Source organism: Megascapheus bottae, chromosome 14 (assembly GCF_031878675.1).
Source record: "Megascapheus bottae isolate mThoBot1 chromosome 14, mThoBot2.hap1, whole genome shotgun sequence".
In the NCBI taxonomy this organism is placed as follows: Eukaryota; Metazoa; Chordata; class Mammalia; order Rodentia; family Geomyidae; genus Megascapheus; species Megascapheus bottae.
In genome coordinates this window covers 826,482-845,384 of record NC_143522.1, presented here as the reverse complement: position 1 = coordinate 845,384, position 18,903 = coordinate 826,482, and the positions used below count along the sequence as shown (strand labels likewise).

Below are 18,903 nucleotides of genomic sequence, written 5' to 3'. Positions count from 1 at the left end.
AACACATAGAGCTAAGGTCCAAACCGAACTACATTGAGAGGCCCTGCATCAGAAAGAATTTTAACTGACAAGACCTCAAAAATAAAAACAAAACAGACTTTAAGCACAAAAGGAACAGTGTGCAAAAAATAATGAAAAGATAAAGTAGAAGTGGGAGAATAGGAGAGATGAAGACAATAGAGAGATGGAAAGTACTTGTGGAAAAAAAGGAAACATTGTAATAATGATCTGTTAATATACAATTACTCAAAGGGCTCACATATTTAAGATACAAAAGCATGACAGTAAGTTTCCTACTTGTATCCTTTTTGCACAATTCCCTTCCTCAGAGTTATCAAATAATCTTCGGAATAAATTCCGAATTTGTATAATTTCATGCTGCTATAACAGAATTTTATTATTTTATAAATAAGTCTAATCCATCAGTAATAAAAATATATTTTAAAACATTAAATTTTTCTTTTAGAAAGAAAGCAACTTGTTCATGTGATACTGCTGATGCTGTGAATTAGCTTATAGTGGTATCTACAACTTTTAAGTCACTTTTAAAGGACAGTAGATACAATGATTTTAAAAATAGGCCAATTATGTTGTCAATTGTGAAATACAGATAAAAGATACACAGATGTTCAGTGTAACTAATGTACTTTCAACTTTTCTGTAGATTTAAAACTTTTAAAAATAACACCAGGCTAAAAAATCAATGTTAATAAAATCTTAAAAAAAAAAAAAGATAACGCTGGGCACAGTGGCTCATGTCTGTAATCCTACCTACTCAGGAGGCTGAGATTTGAGGATCAAGGTTTAAAGCCAGCTGGCACTAAAGAACTTGAGCCTCATCTCCAATTAATCACAAGAAAATGGGAAGTGGGGCTGTGGCTCAAGGGGTTGAAAGGCCTTGAGTTGAAAGAGCTCAGGGACAAGGCCCAGGCCTACAGTTCAAGCCCCACAACAGGCAAAAAAAAAGTGCTAAGGAAAAACTTGATTATAACAACAAGAATGGGGAAAGAAGCAGGTTAAGAAAGAATAACAAAAATGAGGTGAGTTTGATCAAAGTACATTATGTAGCTATCACAAAGAAACCCCTTTCTACAATTAATCTACTCTAACAATGTGCTTCAAATCATAATAAGGATTAAAATTCTGCCACAAACTATCATCACATCATATGTAGTTTAAAATTTATTTAAACCTATCAAAAAATACCCAGAACTCTTAAGTCATGAAAGGAGAGTGACTCCTACCGGCAAGCTTGTTTCATTTGGGGAGATATCACCAGAAGCACTTGCAGCAGCAGAACCTGGCTTCTTTGTTTCCCGGTCGCCCAGCATGACAGCAATGGTCTCAGCAAGAGCTTCATTCACAAAATGGCTAATCATGTCTGAATTGACCGGAACTCCCGCATCCACAAAGAGCTGTAGGGCACTGCCACTTGTTCCTTCCACTAAAAAGTGAAGCAAGAAACAGGTGTAACCTAACTCTTGATTCCTCAACTTTTAGAGATCCCAATATGTGTTACTATGCCAACACATGTGGGAGTGGAAGAAGGAATAAAAGTGAAAATACAAACATACTTCATTTACCATGACAAAGATTAAGATAATAAATATGAACATTCTAGCTCAACAAGCCAAAAGAGGGAGGAAAACATACAGATATATTGCCTTTTCCCACCACTAAAGAACTGAATAAATGTCTGTCACTAATGGCTCACACCTGTAATCCTAGCTATCCAGGAGGCTGATGTCTGAGAATCAGTTTAAGAAGCCAGCCCAGGCAAGAAAGTTGTGAGACTCTTAGTAAAAGAACAAAGGAAGAGTTGGTTCAGGCAGAAAAATGAAATAGATATTGGCCCTGTTAAATGTAGGGTACCAGTAGATGGCCCTGTTAAATGTAGGGTACCAGTAGAACGAGTAGAATGGCAACAACAAGTAGAAGAGTGGCATGACTATCATCCTAGCTGCTCTACAAGTGCTCTAGTAGTGCTCTAGTAGTAGAACACTTGCCTAAGCAAGAATAAAATCCTAATTTCAAAACCCAATACCATAAAAGAAGAGGAGGAGGAGGAAGAGGAGAAGAGGAGGAAAACTCCTTTAATTATTTAGTGAAGATGTTTATATTAGGTATCAGTGAAGGGCTAGGAGTAAAGAAGAAACAACCTGGGGCTGGGAAGGTGCCTCAATGGTAGAGTGCCTGCCTAGTACGCAAGATGCTCTGGGTAGATTTCTCAGTATGACAAAATCAGAAAAAGCCAGAGGTAGCTACTGTACTAGAGTGATAGCCCTGAGCAAGAGAAGCTCAAGGACAGTACCCAGGCCTTGAGCTCAAGTCCCAGGACTGGCAAAACAAAAACAAAAAACCAAAACCCCCAAAACCAAAACAAAAAGAAACATTTTTAATCTTGAGTAATTTAGTCTAGTGAATAAGACATATGTCATGTAAATCTGAATGAGACATAATGTAATCTAATTATTATAATACATGAAATTGTATATATAAATTATATTATCACATAATATATGTATATATACACATATATTTATTATTTATTATGATAGAATAATAGAGAGTTTGGGGTAGAGAGATGAGAGAAGCACCTTTATCTAAAGTATGGAATAAGGGGGTGAAGGTACATTTGGGATACATAGCTCCATAATAAATTAAAGGTTTTCACTTTTGATAACAAAACAAAGAAAACATTCCATCTCACTCACCAATGTCAGAAGTCAACGACTCACTTGCCTCACTAGCTGAGACACTGGCATTAAAGTTGGTGTGCTGCTGAATTGGAAAGAGCCTAGAGATAATTCTTGACATTATTTCTTGTTCTACCCTGGGGAAATAAAAGAGTAGCTGGGATTACAGGTGTATTCCACCAAGCCTGGCTAGAACATGTTCATTTTTAATACTTCTGTTACTGAACTAACAGCTTCTTTTGTTCTAGAAGACAGCCCAGAAAAAAACATTCAAGAGCAAAAATAATTTTAAAGCATTATATCAAATAATTTTCAGTGGCATTCACAAAGGAAGAATTTAATAAAAAAAGACAAGGAAGTTTCTCAACTAAAGTTTAATACTTTACAGTCATATTTGCTACTATGATTCTAACCAAATCAATATCATTGTAAACTCACCACTGAACTAAGCTATTTTCCAATGCTTCTTTTCTCTCTATTACTTTCTCCAGAATATCAGTAGTTGGTTGAAATGTAGAAACAACTGGTGGAAAAGGAGGACCATCATATTTTGTAGAAACAACTTTAATACTTCTGCTAAACTCCAGCACCGGTTCAGAACATTCTGGAATTTCATCACGTGTGTCTTCTTCCTAGTAACAATAAAAAGACACAATTATGACATTCATGTATTTTTCTACATTGTCAAACATCGGTTTAGGTAGGGAACTAAACTACACAAATGAACCACTTTTAAGATTAACATTTAAATTATGTTGCATTTTGGGTATAAAATATTTATTAAGGGTGGAGGTGGGGGGGAGGGAAATGGGGACCAAGACATGTGAAAGGGTATCAATGTATGGGAATTAATGCACCATCTATCTGGCAAATATCATGTAACCCTTCTATTAATTACAATTAAAAATATATGAAAAAAGTATTTATTGACTATACACATACCACAATTGAAGAATACTTAATTGAATAATTAGTTTGTTCTTTTGAAACCAAATATTTGAGCTGAAGCTGTAGCTCAGTAGTAGAGTACTTGCCTAGCATTTGTGAGGTTCTGGATTTGATCTCCATCACCACAAAAACCAAAACAAAATATCAATATTCAAGGCTGGGAGTTTGGCCTAGTGGTAGAGTGCTTGCCTAGCATGCACAGACCCAGGTTCAATTCCTTGGTACCACATACATAGAAAACGCCAGAAGTGGTGCAGTGGCTCAAGTGGCAGAGCTCTAGCCTTGATAAAGCCCAGAGACAGTGCCCAGGCCCTGAGTTCAAAGCCAGGAATGGCAAAAACAACAACAAAAAAAATTGAGCTACAAAAGAAATAGAGAGAGGAAGAGGGAGAGAGAGAGGGAGAGGGAGGGGGAGAAGAACAACAACAACAATAACAAGAAGTAATAGATTTAGCACAAAGTAAAAATGAACTTCTCTAAAGCACTGTAAAGTGATGACGAAAGTCAAAGAAAGGTATTTAATTATTTGCACAAGTACTAAGACAAAACTAATTCCTCATAGACTAAGCTTTATTACCTGTGTAACATCAATTACTTTATCAAAGTTAGTTCCAGGCAATTTCAAGTCTTCATCTACCTTTATAAATTCTGGAGTCTAAGAAAAGATTTTCAGAAAGTTATGCTCAAGTTGTAAAAGTTTATATATAATTTATCATATTTTCAAATGGCTCTAGTTTTTTGTATTTTATATTTTGCATTTGTATTTTTGAAATTTTAATGTTTCATTTACTTAAAATGTAAACTAGTCTGTAAGCCTTTAGACCATCATTTCAAAGCTGTATAAATATCATTCTAGCATTAAATTTTAACATTTAAAGAATTGTCAATGGGGCCGGGAGTTTGGCCTAGTGGTTAAAGTGCTTGCCTAGCATGCATGAAGACCAGGGTTCGATTCCTCGGTACCACACACATAGAAAAAAGCCAGAAGTGGTGCTGAGGCTCAAGTGGCAGAGCTCTAGCCTTGAGAAAGTCTAAGGACAGTGCTCAGGCCCTGAGCTCAAGCCCAGGACTGGCAAAAAAAAAAAAAGAATTGTCAATAAGTGTAACAAGTCATTGATTAATAGTCAATGTCAATAGGTTGACATGGTTATGATTTTTTTCTATAGCTAAGATATAGCTAAGCTAAGTTATGTATCTACAGAAGTATATGCACACTCACAAAAAGACAGTCATTTCAGAAATCTAATATATGGACTTTGCTATATAAAATTGAGTCACCAAAATCTACATCAGTCTTTTTGTTAAGAGTAAGATGATTAAAAGTCCAAAAAATGTATTATCTGTAATTAAATATTTCAATACGTTTTCAATAAAAGCAAAATTATTGATGTAAATTAAATTAGAGATTTTTGGTGTTTCCTTTGTTACCTTCAATGATCAAATATGCTTTCAATAATAAAACTTGGAATTGAGGTAAATTACAGTGATATTTTACTGCAGCAAAAGTCATAAATGCCAATCATGTCAATAGTATGACTATGTAATATCCCCAGGTATAAACTCAAAATGTCCCTAGGAAATTCACACTCAGAAACTTAATTCCCATGTAAATCAGAGATTGCTTACCAAAGAGACAGAAATTCTTCAGATGTGTCATTCTCAAAACTGTACACCAAAATATTACCTAGGGATTATTACCTTCTGTATACATATAAACATAAAGATCTTAAACTTACTTTTTCAAAGTTATAAATAATTTTAAATGCATCATTACTGTAAGCCACTATTATAATAGATTATGATTTGATAGAAGGCTTAGTGGGCAATGACAGTTAACATCTGTGGTCAGACACTAGGTAAAGCAATTGACAGAACGCCATTATCTACCTGTATCCCGGTGTATGGTGGAGAAAGAGATAAAGGAGACTCAGCATCCACACTGCTGTAGGAAATGCTGTCAATATCTACACTTGGCAATACCTGCAACAGAAGACAACATCCAGCTTTCTACTGATCATTCTGACAAAACATGATTCTTAAGTTTTACTTATGAAGTTAATAGCTGGTAATTTTTTTAATTATGTAAGTTCTTTTATAAAATATAAAAAGAGGGAAACATAAAATCCTATCTTAAGGTAACTTTTTCATTACTGTATTCTCTTTTCCTTTGTACTAAGTACTTAGGCATGTAGATAATTACTGAGACGTGTAATTACTTAGTTCTCATTATGGTATTTTATTATTAACAGACCATAAACACCTTACCATGCTTCTACACAGGCTTCATATTTTAAAGTAAGTAACATTTCACTAGGGGCCTATCGATCAGCATTTGGAGTATTTCCAAGTTTACTATCATTACATGTAAAACAATATAAAAATCTTGTTTATAAGTATAAAATCTTGTTTATAATATAAAAAATCTTGTTTATATCTACAGAGCTTTCTACCTAAACTTTGAATTATTTCATTCTACTATGTATATATTAGATTAACTTCTTAGGCCACATGGGCATGAATATTGAAGATATTAATTATTAGCAAATTACATCTATATAATCTCTAAGTTATTAAAAGAATAATAGAAGGGTAGAAGAGATACACAGATCAAGATGCACTGACATACAGAACTGAAACTTCTTTGTTCAACTACAACTACTCAGTAAAAATAAATAGGGGCTGGGAGTGTGGCCTAGTGGTAGAGTGCTCGCCTAGCATTCACAAAGTTCTGGGTTTGATTACTTGGTACCATATACACAGAAAAAGCCGGAAGTGGTGTTGTGACTCAAGCGGTGGAGCGCTGGCCCTGAGGAAAGCACAAGGACAGTGCCCAGGCCCTGAGTTCAAACCCCAGAACTGGAAAAAAAAAAGTTAACTCTTTACTACCATTTTCCTTTTTGGGGGGGTGGGTCATGGAGCTTGACCAGACTGGCTTTGAACCTTGATCCTCAGATCTCAGTCTCCTGAGAGGCTAGGATTACAGGCGTGAGCCACCATGCCTGGCTTAGTATTTTTGTTTTGTTTTTGTCAGTCCTGAGCTTGGGCTCAGGGCCTGAGCTTTGTCCTTGGGTTTTTCTCAAAGCTAGAGTTCTAGAGCCACAGCACCAGTTCTGGCATTTTTTTCTATGTATGTGGTACCAAGGAATTGAACCTGGGTCTTTGTGCATGCTAGGCAAGCACTCTACCACTAGGCCAAACTCTTGGCCCAGCATTCTCTTTTTATATTGTGTTTCTTATACAAGTAACTTTTAGACTTTAAAGTCTTTTTCAATCATATCTAAGTTTTCTTCTGTCCTATTAAGGCTTGGCCTCAGTTATATAAACATTCCATGTAACTGCCTTCTAATATTTGTTTTTTTGTTTTTTGTTTTTTTTTTTTGCCAGTCCTGGGCTTGAGCTCAGGGCCTGAGCACTGGCCTTGGACTTTCTCAAGGCTAGAGCTCTACCACTTGAGCCTCAGCACCACTTCCGGCTTTTTTTTTTCTATGTATGTGGTACCGAGGAATCGAACCCGGGTCTTCATGCATGCTAGGCAAGCACTTTAACCAGTAGGCCAAACTCCCGGCCTAGTACAGTTCAACCTACCGCCTTTATGGGACTCGTTTGTTATATAATGGATCTTTTATTCACATTGTCAAACCAATTATAATAAACATAATTTTATTTCCATAAATTTTGTTTACCACTAACATCTTACAACATATACCATTTAATTAACCAGGGCTAATTCTGAAAACCTGTTATACTGGACTAACACACAAACTCTTTGCTTTTCTAAGCCCTTTATCCTTTCAGATATCAAGTGATCCTTAAGTTTTTTAAGATAAAAGAACATGGTTATGCTGGGCTCAGTGGCTCATACTTGTAATCCTAGCTACTCAGAAGACTGAGATCTCAGGATCTTGGTTCAAAGCTAATCCAGTCACTAAAGACGTGAGACTCTTATCTCCAATTAATCACTAGAAAACGGGAAGTGGCTGGAGCTGTGGATCAAGGGGTAGGGCGGTAGCCTTGAGCTGAAGAGCTCAGAGACAGCACCCAGGCGCCCCATGACCCACAAAAACAAAAGCAAAACCAAGAACATGGTTGCTTTTTAAAATTAGAAATTCACTGAAATATAGATTAAATTGAGGCAAATTGATAACTTGAGTAGCCTTTTAAATATAAAAATGTTCTCTATATTTATCAAGTCTTTTTATATGTGTTTATGTAAGTTTGTAGCATTAGTATATAAGTCACACACTTTAAGTCTTTTTAAACCATAATCAAAGCAAAATTTTTGTGCATTATAGTCATTAATTTTGAGCCTAAGATGTTTTTGCCTTCAGACTTTCCATTCATGCGCCCTAGCACACCTGCACAGCAAGCTGAGGAGGATCTTTTTTTTCTGACTTCATTTCGACAACTGCAATGTTAGGTTTCTTGACTCTAGCTTCTCCTTTCCGACATGAAGGAGGAATAGAAGTAGTCACTGTTACAGGGTGTGGCTTCTTTATAATTACTCCAGCAGGTGGCAGGAAATCACTATTACTTTGGGTTTGTCCTACAAAATTGAGGAAAGAAAAATGAACCAATTATTTCCAAAAGAGTAAGAAAAATCTAATCTATTGCCTGGATCTTGTGATGTTTCTTCATACAAAAGGAGAACATTCTTTCTCCATCATCAGAATGGCCAATATATGTACTACACCCTCCTTTTTAGCATTGGCACAGCTTTTAGGCTTCTGTATGAGTCATCAACATCAATCACATTATCTAAAGTTGTTTTCAAAATGAATGCTATGGGCTTCTAATATTACAAGTTTTTTTTTCCTGATCCTGAGGGTTGAACTCAGGGCCTGGGCACTGTCTCTGAGCTGCTTTTGCTCAAAGCTAGCACTCTACCACTTGAACCTCAACTCCATTTCCAACTTTTTCTGTATTAATTGAAGATAACAGTCTCATGGACTTTCTTGCCTGAGCTGGCTTCAAACCCAATTCTTAGATCTTGGCCTTCTGAGTAGTTAGGAATGTATATGTGACCACCAATACCTAGCAATATCCATATTTTAAAAGATGCAAAAACCCTGTCAGGTTTCATTTCTATATTTCAAAGTACATTTCTAATGTACTCATTAGAAAGACAGACTCTAAAGCCAAACTGCTTAGGTTGAAATTACAGATCACTCCTGCTGTGACAAATTACTACCTATTTCTTTTTCTTTTTTTCTTTTTGCCAGTCCTGGGCCTTGAGCACTGTCCTTGGGCTTTATCAAAGCTAGAACTCTACCACTTGAGCCACAGCACTACTTCTGGCTTTTTTCTATGTATGTGGTACCAAGGAATCAAACCCAGGCATTTGTGCATGCTCGAGTGCAAGCACTCTACCACTAGGCCAAACTCCTGGCCCCTGTTTTGTATCTTAATTTTTTAGTCTAAAAAATTGTCATATTAGAGCATATTAGGATGTAATATGACATGGTGGAATACTTGTCCTAGCATGCACAAGACCCTGGGTGAAGTCCCAGCACTGAAAGAAAACAAAACACTTGTTAAAAATTGCTATATTATATAGTTTTTTTTAATCTTAGAACCTCACCCCTTTCCACAAATTAGATGATGTAGCCTGTGTTAGACTCCAGTCCTGGTCCTAAAGTTTCAGCCTCCAGTGGCATCCGTGGAATGCTGTTGCCCAGATCTAATCATAATTATTGACCCCCTGGGCTATGTGTTTTTTCTGATGTCCAGGGACAGCTGCAGAAGTGCCCTGCTCCCCCGCCCCCCCCCCCACACCTCTAATGGCTCCAACAAGTGACCTCATGAAATTGTTTATGAAAATTCCTTATGAATATTGCCTATGAAATTGCTCATCATAAGGCTAAATGCAAATTTCACTTCTGTGAATCAGTTTGCTTGCTTGCGAAACTGCCTTGCCACCTTCATGTGGTTTCTGCTTTTATAAATCATGTCCTACAAGAGAATAGGGCTGCTCTTTTCTCTGAAACTTTCTTGGGAGACCAGGAGAGGACACTCTTTGGCTGGCAATAAACTCCTTTTGTTGTCTTAAAAAAAATTGCTATATTATCAAGTACTTTTTATATATCAACTAAATGAATATATGTAAAATGCTTGGGCTTTAAAAGTATTGCCAGCTGGTGTCAGTGTCTTTTACCTGTAATGCTAGTAACTTAGGAGACAGATCTGAGGATTGTAGCTTAAAGCCAGCCTGAGCAGGAAAAGTCCTATAGACTCTTATCTCCAATTAACCACTAAAACACCACAAGTGGAGTTGTAGCTCATGTAGTAGATTGCTAGCCAATTTGTTTTTGGAAACCAAAAACAAATGCCAAAACAAAACACCAAAACCTTCAGGGACAGTGCCCAGGCCCTCTGAGTTCAAGCCCCAAGATCAGCACTACAAAAAAGTATTACTGGCCAGGACAGTAGCTCATGCCTATAATCCTAGCTACTCAGAGGCTGAGATCTGAGGATTACTGTTCAAAGCCAGCCAGACCACTAAAGAACCTAAAGAACATGAGATTCTTATCTCTAGTTAATTACTAGAAAATGGGAAGTGGGGTTGTGGCTCAAGGGTTAGGGTAGTAGCCTTGAGCTGAAGAGTTCAGGGACAGCACCCAGGCCCAGAGTTCAAGCCCCATGACCCACAAAAAAACCCACACACACATATATGTATATAGCTATGTATATAGACATACATATATATATTACCTAATGTAATTCCAGAAATCATGTTTAAAAAGATATTAGCTACCAAAAATGGCCATTAACCATGCCATTAACCACTGGTGTCAAAATACAAAAGTTATTATACATTAAAATTATTATACATGTAAACCATCCATCAAAATCCAAGAAAAAAGTTTTGACTACAGTGCCTCATGAGTGCAGGACAAACTACTTAGGAGGTAGAGATTAGAACAATTAAAATTTTAGGCTAGCTTATGGGGGAGGAATTAGCGAGACCTCTTTTCAACTAATAAACCAGAGGTGGAGGCTATAGGTAGAATGAGCAGAGTCTCAGGCCAATCTTGGACAAAAATATAAAATTCTTTCTGAAAAATAGGAGGCAGAGCACCTAACAAGCATGAGGCCCAGAGATAGAACCTCCATGATATCAAACAAATTAAGAAAAAAAAGTGTGCATCTCAAAAAAGTAGATTTTAAAAGCTAGTATGATTGCGAAATTGATGACTTGGGAGAGTAATGGCTTAGAACATACAACCACATAAATTTTACATATAAATTTTACATATTGCAGCCTAGTTCAAAAAGCATTTGAGAATGTTTTAAACAATGTTCCTTGAGGCATGACAATATTAACTAGCCAGCCAAACCTGAATTCTTGAATTATTATGTCACTGCATGCCTAATAACTTCATCTATAGCAATGTACTATGGAATAGGAAAAGAATGTTTCTGGGAAGTGAAATTTCAGCAGGAACTCATCATTTCAAAAATTAGTACTATCAGCAGTGGCTCATGCTTATAATCCTAGCTACTCAGGAGGCTGGGATCTGAGGATTGTGGTTCAAAGCCAGCCTGGGCACTAAAAAGTCTGTGAGACTCATCTCCAACTAATCACTAGAAAACCAGAACTGTTGCTGTGGCTCAAAGGGGCAGAGCAGGTAGTCTTGAGCTGAAGAGCTCAGGGACATCGCCCAGGCCCAGAGTTCAAGCACTATGACCGACAGGGGAAAAAAAAGATAGTACTACTTAACCTAAGAGACATTCTGGGGCCCTCCCCACATAAAAAAATTAACATGTAGGTTATGAAATTAAAGTTCTGTTCTGCTCCTAAAAAATTAAAATTCACACCTCACACACGTTTTTGGTTCTCACCTAGAAGAATTGCCATAGGAATGAGATGGCCTTCCAGGGTGCCTGAAACAGGAGGCCCTTCTCTGCTTGGGCTGAATAAATATTGCTGATCACCATGAGGTAGTGTAGGTTTGAGATAGTTCATTCTAGAGCCTACCTTCATGGGTCTTGTTGCATTAAAGTCAGTTTGTGTCCTTATTGACTTGACTTTAGTACCTGCAATAATCATCAATAACATATATTTTACTCTACACATTATTAGTTACATGCTATTAAATATTTACACACACATGCAAATATATTTATATTTACTATTTACATATTATTTGAATATCTATGATGTAGTCATTCTTTAAATAAAAAGAATCGATTTCTGCATAGAAATACAACAAAATATCTTCACAGAAATTATATCATGTAGCATACAGACCAGAGGTCTGTTCTTAAATGGCCAATTAGTAAATACTTATTTCTTGTTAGACATATGGTTTCAGTTACAACTACTTAATTCTGTGGATATGCCATTAAAACAGCTATAAACAGTAAATAAACAATGAGTATAAAATTTTATAACCACATAAAAGTTTATATCCCCATTATTTTATTTAATTTACATAGTTATATCTGGGAGGATTTCATTGTTATGTTTATACCGTATTTCAACCGGCCTCATCCCCTCTATTGCTTTCCTCGTCTCACCTTCCCCCCAAGATCACTTCTGACAGGTTCTACTGTTCCATTTTCATAGTTAATATCCAAATGAAAAATTTTTGTGTTTGTATTAGGGATTTGAGATCAAGCTATTTTTATTTGTACACAAAAGCAACAAAAAAATTCATGTTTGCTAAGGCCTTTTAATAACAGAACTACAAAAGTGCCCATAAACACTTTCTAATAATAAACAATGTATGTGGATATCTGAACTCAGAAGAAATTATTTTTCCATCTCTAAGCATTATATAAGCTGAAGTATATGTTTAAGCAAACAAAAGGCAACTTTGGATTTTAAATTGATGATAAAACAAGGCAAAGCAAAACGTGAGGATGCTTACCTTTAACTCGTTCTATTACTTTTGGTCTCTGTGGTTTGGACCTAGGAGATGGAGAATTAAATCTCAGATAAGGTCCTTTTTTAAGAGTGCTACGATGGCCCTGATAAACGGGCTTTCCATATATTTGTAACACGTAATCCTCATCTTGTAAAATTGTGGTTGATTTCAAAAGCTCCTATGAATATAAAAATAAAAACTCGCTATGAAAACAGACATCACTTTATTTTTCTAAAGTTTCCTTTAGCCACTTTAAGTACTATAATATAAATGATTATGTTAGAAAAGTCCTACATTTTAACATTTTAAAGAGCTCTTAAATACTGCCTACAGTTTGCAATCATGAGTTTAAGATGTATTCAGTTTAAGTACAAAAACCATTCACCTACAAAGAGGGATAGTTTTATTTCCTCTTTCCCTACTTGGATCCCCTTTAGGCTTGCTTCTTGCCTTATTGCACTGGCTAGGAATTCTAGTACTATGTTAAAGAGTAGTGGAGAGAGTGGGCATCCTTGTCTCGTTCCTGATTTTAGAGGGAATGGCTTTAGATTTTCACCATTAAATGGAATACTAGCAGTGGGTTTTTTATACACAGCCTTTATTACATTGAGGAATCTTCCATGGATTCCTAGTTTCTCCAGAGCTTTTAACATAAAGGGGTGTTGGATCTTGTCAAATGCCTTTTCCGCTTCTATTGAGACAATCATGTGATTTTTGTCCTTGCTCCTGTTGATGTGTTGAATTATATTAATTGATTTGCGTATGTTGAACCAGCTTTGCCTCCCTGTGATGAATCCAGTTTGATCATAGTGTATAATTTTTTTGATGAGTTGTTGTAGACGGTTGGCCAGTATTTTGTTGAGAAGTTTTGCATCGATGTTCATCAAAGAAATAGGTCTATAGTTCTCTTTCTTTGATGAATCTCTGGTTTGGGGATGAGGGTTATACTGGCTTCATAGAATGAGTTTGGTAAAGAACCTTCATTCTCAATTTCGTTGAAGAGCTTGAGGAGTATTGGTGTGAGCTCTGCTTTGAAGACCTTATAGAATTCAGCTGTGAATCCATCTGGCCCTGGGCTTTTCTTAGGTGGAAGTTCTCTAATTGCTATTTCTATTTCAGAGCTTGAAATAGGCCTGTTGAGTTGGGTTAGTTCTTCTTGGTTCAGTGTGGGTAGCTAATATTGGCTATTTAAAGAATCCTATAGGCTCTACTCCCAAGCTCCTTGAGCTGATTCAAAACTTTGGAAGAGTAGCAGGCTATAAAATCAACCCTCAAAAATCAACTGCCTTCCTTTACGCCAATAGTGAGAGGAACGAGGCAATAATCAGGAAAGAAACTCCTTTCACAATAGCCTCAAAGAAAATAAAGTACCTAGGAATTAGCTTAACTAAGAATGTAAAGGACCTTTTTGATGAAAACTTTAAAACCCTAAAAAAGGAAATTAAAGCAGAACTAAGGAAATGGAAAAACCTCCCATGCTCCTGGATTGGAAGAATCAACATTGTGAAAATGACAATCTTGCCAAGGGCTATCTACAAATTCAACACAATACCCATCAATATTCCAATGGCATTCTTTAAAGAAATAGAAGAGGCAATTCAAAATTTCATATGGAATAATAAAGACCCCGTATAGCAAAAACACCTCTTAGCAGAAAGAACAGCGCTGGAGGAATTTCAATTCCAAACTTTAGACTCTATTACAGAGCTATAATTCTCAAAACAGCTTGGTACTGGCACAGGAACAGGCCTGAAGACCAATGGAATAGAACTGAGGACCCAGATACTAAACCACAGACCTATGGCCACCTAATCTTTGACAAGGGAGCCAAAAAAATAGAATGGAAAAAAGACAGCCTCTTCAACAAGTTGTGCTGGCAGAACTGGTTAAGCACCTGCAGAAAACTAAAGTTAGATCCTTCTTTGTCACCTTGCACTACAATTAACTCCAAATGGATCAAAGACCTGGAGGTAAAAGCTGACACACTGAAAACTTTACAGGAAGGAATAGGAGATACACTAGGCCTCCTTGGCACAGGTAGAAACTTTCTTAATAAGGACCAAGAATCACAACAAATCAGAGAAAGGCTGGATAAGTGGGACTGCATTAAACTGCAGAGCTTTTGTATGGCAAAGGACATGGCTAGTAAATTAATTAGGAAGCCTACAGAGTGGGAGAAGATCTTCACCAACCAAACAACGGACAAAGGCCTCATATCTAAAATATATCAACAACTCAAAATATTGAATAACTCCAAAACTAATCTCCAAAGTAACAACCATCCCATTAAAAAATGGGCCAAAGACTTAAAGAGAGTCTTCTCTGAAGAAGAAACAAAAATGGCCTATAGACACATGAAGAAATGCTCAACATCTCTGGTCATAAAAGAAATGCAAATCAAAACAACTCTAAGATTCCACCTCACTCCAGTTAGAATGGCCAGGATCAGGAAAACGAATAATAACAGATGCTGGAGGGGATGTGGCCAGGAGGGATCACTACTACACTGTTGGTGGGAGTGCAAACTCGTTCAACCACTATGGAAAGCAGTATGGCAGTGCCTCAAAAGGCTAAACATAGGACTCCCCTATGACCCAGCAATTCCACCACTTGGCGTTTACCCAACCATCCAGAAACAAGGGCATACTAAATCCACTAGCACAACAATGTTCATTGCAGCACTATTCACCATAGCAAAGATATGGAACCAACCTAGATGTCCCTCAGTTGATGAGTGGATCAACAAGTTGTGGTATTTGTACACAATGGAATTCTATGCTGCTGTCAGAAAGAATGACATAGCCCCATTTGTTAGGAAATGGAAAGACTTAGAAAAAATCATATTAAGTGAAGTAAGCCAGACTCAAAGGAACATCAGCTCAATGGTTTCCCTCATTCGTCATAATCAGTAGAAACCTTGGGCTCTACTAGCAGAGATCTGCAATAGAGCAAAATCTTGATACATAAGGCCATATAGTATGAAGCTAATTGAAAGGACCCCCAGGATATTGAAACAAAAGCCATATAATGAATGATTGTTGTCCTTAGTGTACTATGTTGTCTCTCATCTCCTTTGCTGTCCCTTGGGTATCTCATATTGTTACAGTATCTCACTTTGTTATCTGATATATTGAATTTATTTGTATTTGGTTATTTGAAATTTGATAGGGAAGGGGGGAAAACCAAGGTGGGTGTGGGGTATGAGTTGGAGAGTAATGGGAACCAAGACATGTGAAAGCGTATCAATGTATGTGAATTAATGCGCCTTCTATCTGGCAAATATCATGTAACCCTTTTACTAATTACAATGAAAAAAAATAAAAAGTCAAAAAAAACCCAAAAAAAACATTCACCTATATAACACAGGAAATTTTCTTAAAATATTAAGTGTATTTCAGCACAAAAAATAACATTTAGACAGATCTTACACTTTTTATATGCAAGATAATAAGCTTAACTAGGAGAGAGGTGGAGATGAGGAAGATAGCTGCTTAAGGTCAACCAGAGCAAAAAGTTAGTGAGATGCCATCTCAGCAGAATTACATGGACATGGAGGTAAATGTCTATAATCCTAGCTACATGGGAGACATAAATCTGAAGATCAAGGTTCTAGGATGGCCAGGGAAGAAAATTAGATCTTATCTAAAAAACAGTCCAAAGCAAAAAGGATTGCGAGTATGACTCATTTAAGTACCAGGCTCTAAGTTTACATCCCAGACTACAAAAACTAACTACAACAACAAAAAACAAGTATAATAAAAATGCACTTAAATTGTAACCATAGCTACTTGGGAGGCAGAGTGGATAATTATGGTCTGAGTTCATTCCAGGCAAAAAGAGATTCATGAGACTCCATCTCAACTAATAGCTGGGTGCAGTGGTGCCCATCTGTCATCCTTAGTGACAAAAGGAAGCACAAACACAAAGATCACAGCCCAGACTAGTGTGGGTCTAAAGTGAGACCCTACATTAAAAATAATTATGTGAAGCCTGAAGTCCTGTGGGGGTTGTGACTAGCCCAGGAGATCTAAATGATACCCAGGGAAAATCACGTTGAACCTATTCCTGTTTGATCTTCAGTAATCTTGTCAAAAGGCAGGAAGAGTCCCTCTGGGACTTCTAGCATCGTAGATCTGTTCCTGTCTATCTCAGTACTTCTGCATTTCTTCTTTTTTTTTTTTTTTTTTGCCAGTTCTGGGCTTGAGCTCAGGGCCTGAGCACTGTCCTTGGATTTTTCTCAAGGCTAGAACTCTACCACTTGAGCCTCAGCACCACTTCTGGGTTTTTTCCAAGTATGTGGTACCAAGGAATCGAACCCAGGCCTTCGTGCATGGTAGGCAAGCACTCTACCACAAGGCCAAACTCCCGGCCCCTCTGGATTTCTTCTTATCTTCCTACTGGGATGTGCTCTTTTGTTTATTTCCCCTTAATTTCCTTAAGAAAGCCAAGTTCATTTTTTTTAAATAAAAAGAATCCATAATAGGCATAAAGAAAACAAGTCTAGTTAGATCAATGGAAAAAAAATATTTCTCCCAACTATCTAATATTTTGTGTTGCACTTACTGGGCACTAAACTTAACTTTCTAAAATATAAACAAATATACACATAGATACAGAAATATGAAACCCCTTTTTTCCTAAACAAGTTTTTCTCTTTTGGTTGGTTGTGGGACTTGAACTCTGGGCCTGGGCTTTGTCCCTGATCTCTTCAGCTCAAGGCTACCACCCTATCCCTTGAGCCACAGCACTACTTCTGGTTTTTCTGGTGGTTACTTGGACTTTAGTGCCCAGGCTGGCTTTGAAATCCTCAGATCTTAGCCTCCTGAGTAGCTAGGATTATAGGTGTGAGCTACCACTCCCAGCTAAAAAAGCTTCTTTTTAAGTTAGCATGCATTTGTAATATAATGCTATATTCATATTGGTGAAACATATTTTTGAGTTCTATTAATCCTGACTGCCTAGATAATAAGGTACCTAGATATCTACACACACACACACACACGCTTTCTAATTACACCACTTATAACACTGTGATGCTACTTATGAGATCTGAAGCTGAGAGCAGCAGTATAGAACCTGAAGTCCTAGCTTGAGCGCAGAATTTAAGGCTGGGGCTAGCCTGGGCACTGTCTTAATTTAAAAAAAGAGGGGGGGAGATGGAGAGGCAGTGGGGGAACTGGGAGTATAGCCCAGTGGTAGAGTGCTTGCCGAGCATGCTCAAAGACCAGGGTTTGATTCCTCAGTACCATACACAGAAAAAGCTGGAAGTAGCAATGTGGCTCAAATGGTAGAGCTTTAGCCTTGAGAAAGCCCAAGTACAGGGGGGAAGAGGAGGGGAAGGAGGAGGAAGAGGAGGAAGCTGCAGCATGAGATCTCAGAAGGAAAGAACTACAGATTTGATATAGTGCTATCCACATTATGCATCCAAAGCCTTAAATACCAATAATGTAAACAGCCTATATTTGCATATTTAAAAAACACCTTCATATTCACGTATCATTTATAATTAAAAGGAAATAACTGTGTTTTTTTGGCCAGTCCTGGGGCTTGAACTCAGAGCCTGGGGACTGTCCTTGAGCTTTCTCAAGGCTAGCACTCTTACCAATTGAGCTATTTTTGGCTTTTTCTCTTTTTTTTTGCTTGCCAGTCCCGGACCTTGAACTCTGGGCCTGGGCACTGTCCTTGAGCTTTCTCAAGGCTAGAGCTCTACCACTTGAGCCACAGTACCACTTCTGGCTTTTTTTCTATATATGTGGTACTGAAGAATCGAACCCAGGTCTTCGTGCATGCTAGGTAAGCACTTTACCACTACACCAAACACCCAGCTCCTCTTCTGGCTTTTTCTGAGTATGTAGTACCAAGGAAATGAACTTAGAGCTTTGTGTATGCTAGGCAAGCATTCTATTGCTAGACCAAACTCCTGTTCTCAATGATTGTTTTTGCTTTTCTTATTGTTTTATAATTGCATGATATATATGTATATATTTAATATTTTTGTGCCTATACTGGGGATTCAACTCGGGGCTTCACATTCTTGGTTCACTTTTTGCCCAAGGTTGGTGCTCTACCACTTGAGAGACACCTCTACTTTTGACTTTTGGCTGGTTAACTGGAGAAAAGAGTCTCACAGACTTCTCTACTTGGGCTGGCTTCAAACTGTGAGCCTCAGATCTCAGCCTCTTGAGTAGCTAAGAATACAGGCAAGAGCCACCAGCACTTGGTTACTTTTTCTTTTCTTCTTTTGGCTGTCCTGGGGCTTAAACTCAGGGCCTGAGCACTGTCCTTGGCTTTCTCAAGGCTAGAGCTCTACCACTTGAACCACAGCACCATTTCCAGCTTTTTCTATGTATGTGGTACCGAGAAATCAAATCCATGTCTTCATGCATCCTAAG

General features: G+C 37.4%; 1 protein-coding gene across 4 annotated transcripts in view; it reads right to left on the bottom strand.

Moving 5' to 3' along the window:
- The window catches only part of Kiaa0586 (KIAA0586 ortholog), an 85,505-nt gene that overhangs the window by 43,416 nt on the left and 23,186 nt on the right, over window positions 1-18,903 (bottom strand). For all 4 annotated transcript variants that reach the window (XM_090344192.1, XM_090344190.1, XM_090344191.1 and 1 more), the window contains 8 exons: window positions 12,515-12,689; window positions 11,484-11,678; window positions 8,000-8,187; window positions 5,532-5,624; window positions 4,222-4,299; window positions 3,135-3,328; window positions 2,715-2,833; window positions 1,245-1,444 (listed from right to left, as the gene is read on the bottom strand). In XM_090344192.1, the coding sequence (XP_090200318.1) occupies window positions 1,245-1,444; window positions 2,715-2,833; window positions 3,135-3,328; window positions 4,222-4,299; window positions 5,532-5,624; window positions 8,000-8,187; window positions 11,484-11,678; window positions 12,515-12,689 (1,242 nt within the window). The remainder of the gene's footprint in view (window positions 1-1,244; window positions 1,445-2,714; window positions 2,834-3,134; window positions 3,329-4,221; window positions 4,300-5,531; window positions 5,625-7,999; window positions 8,188-11,483; window positions 11,679-12,514; window positions 12,690-18,903) is intronic.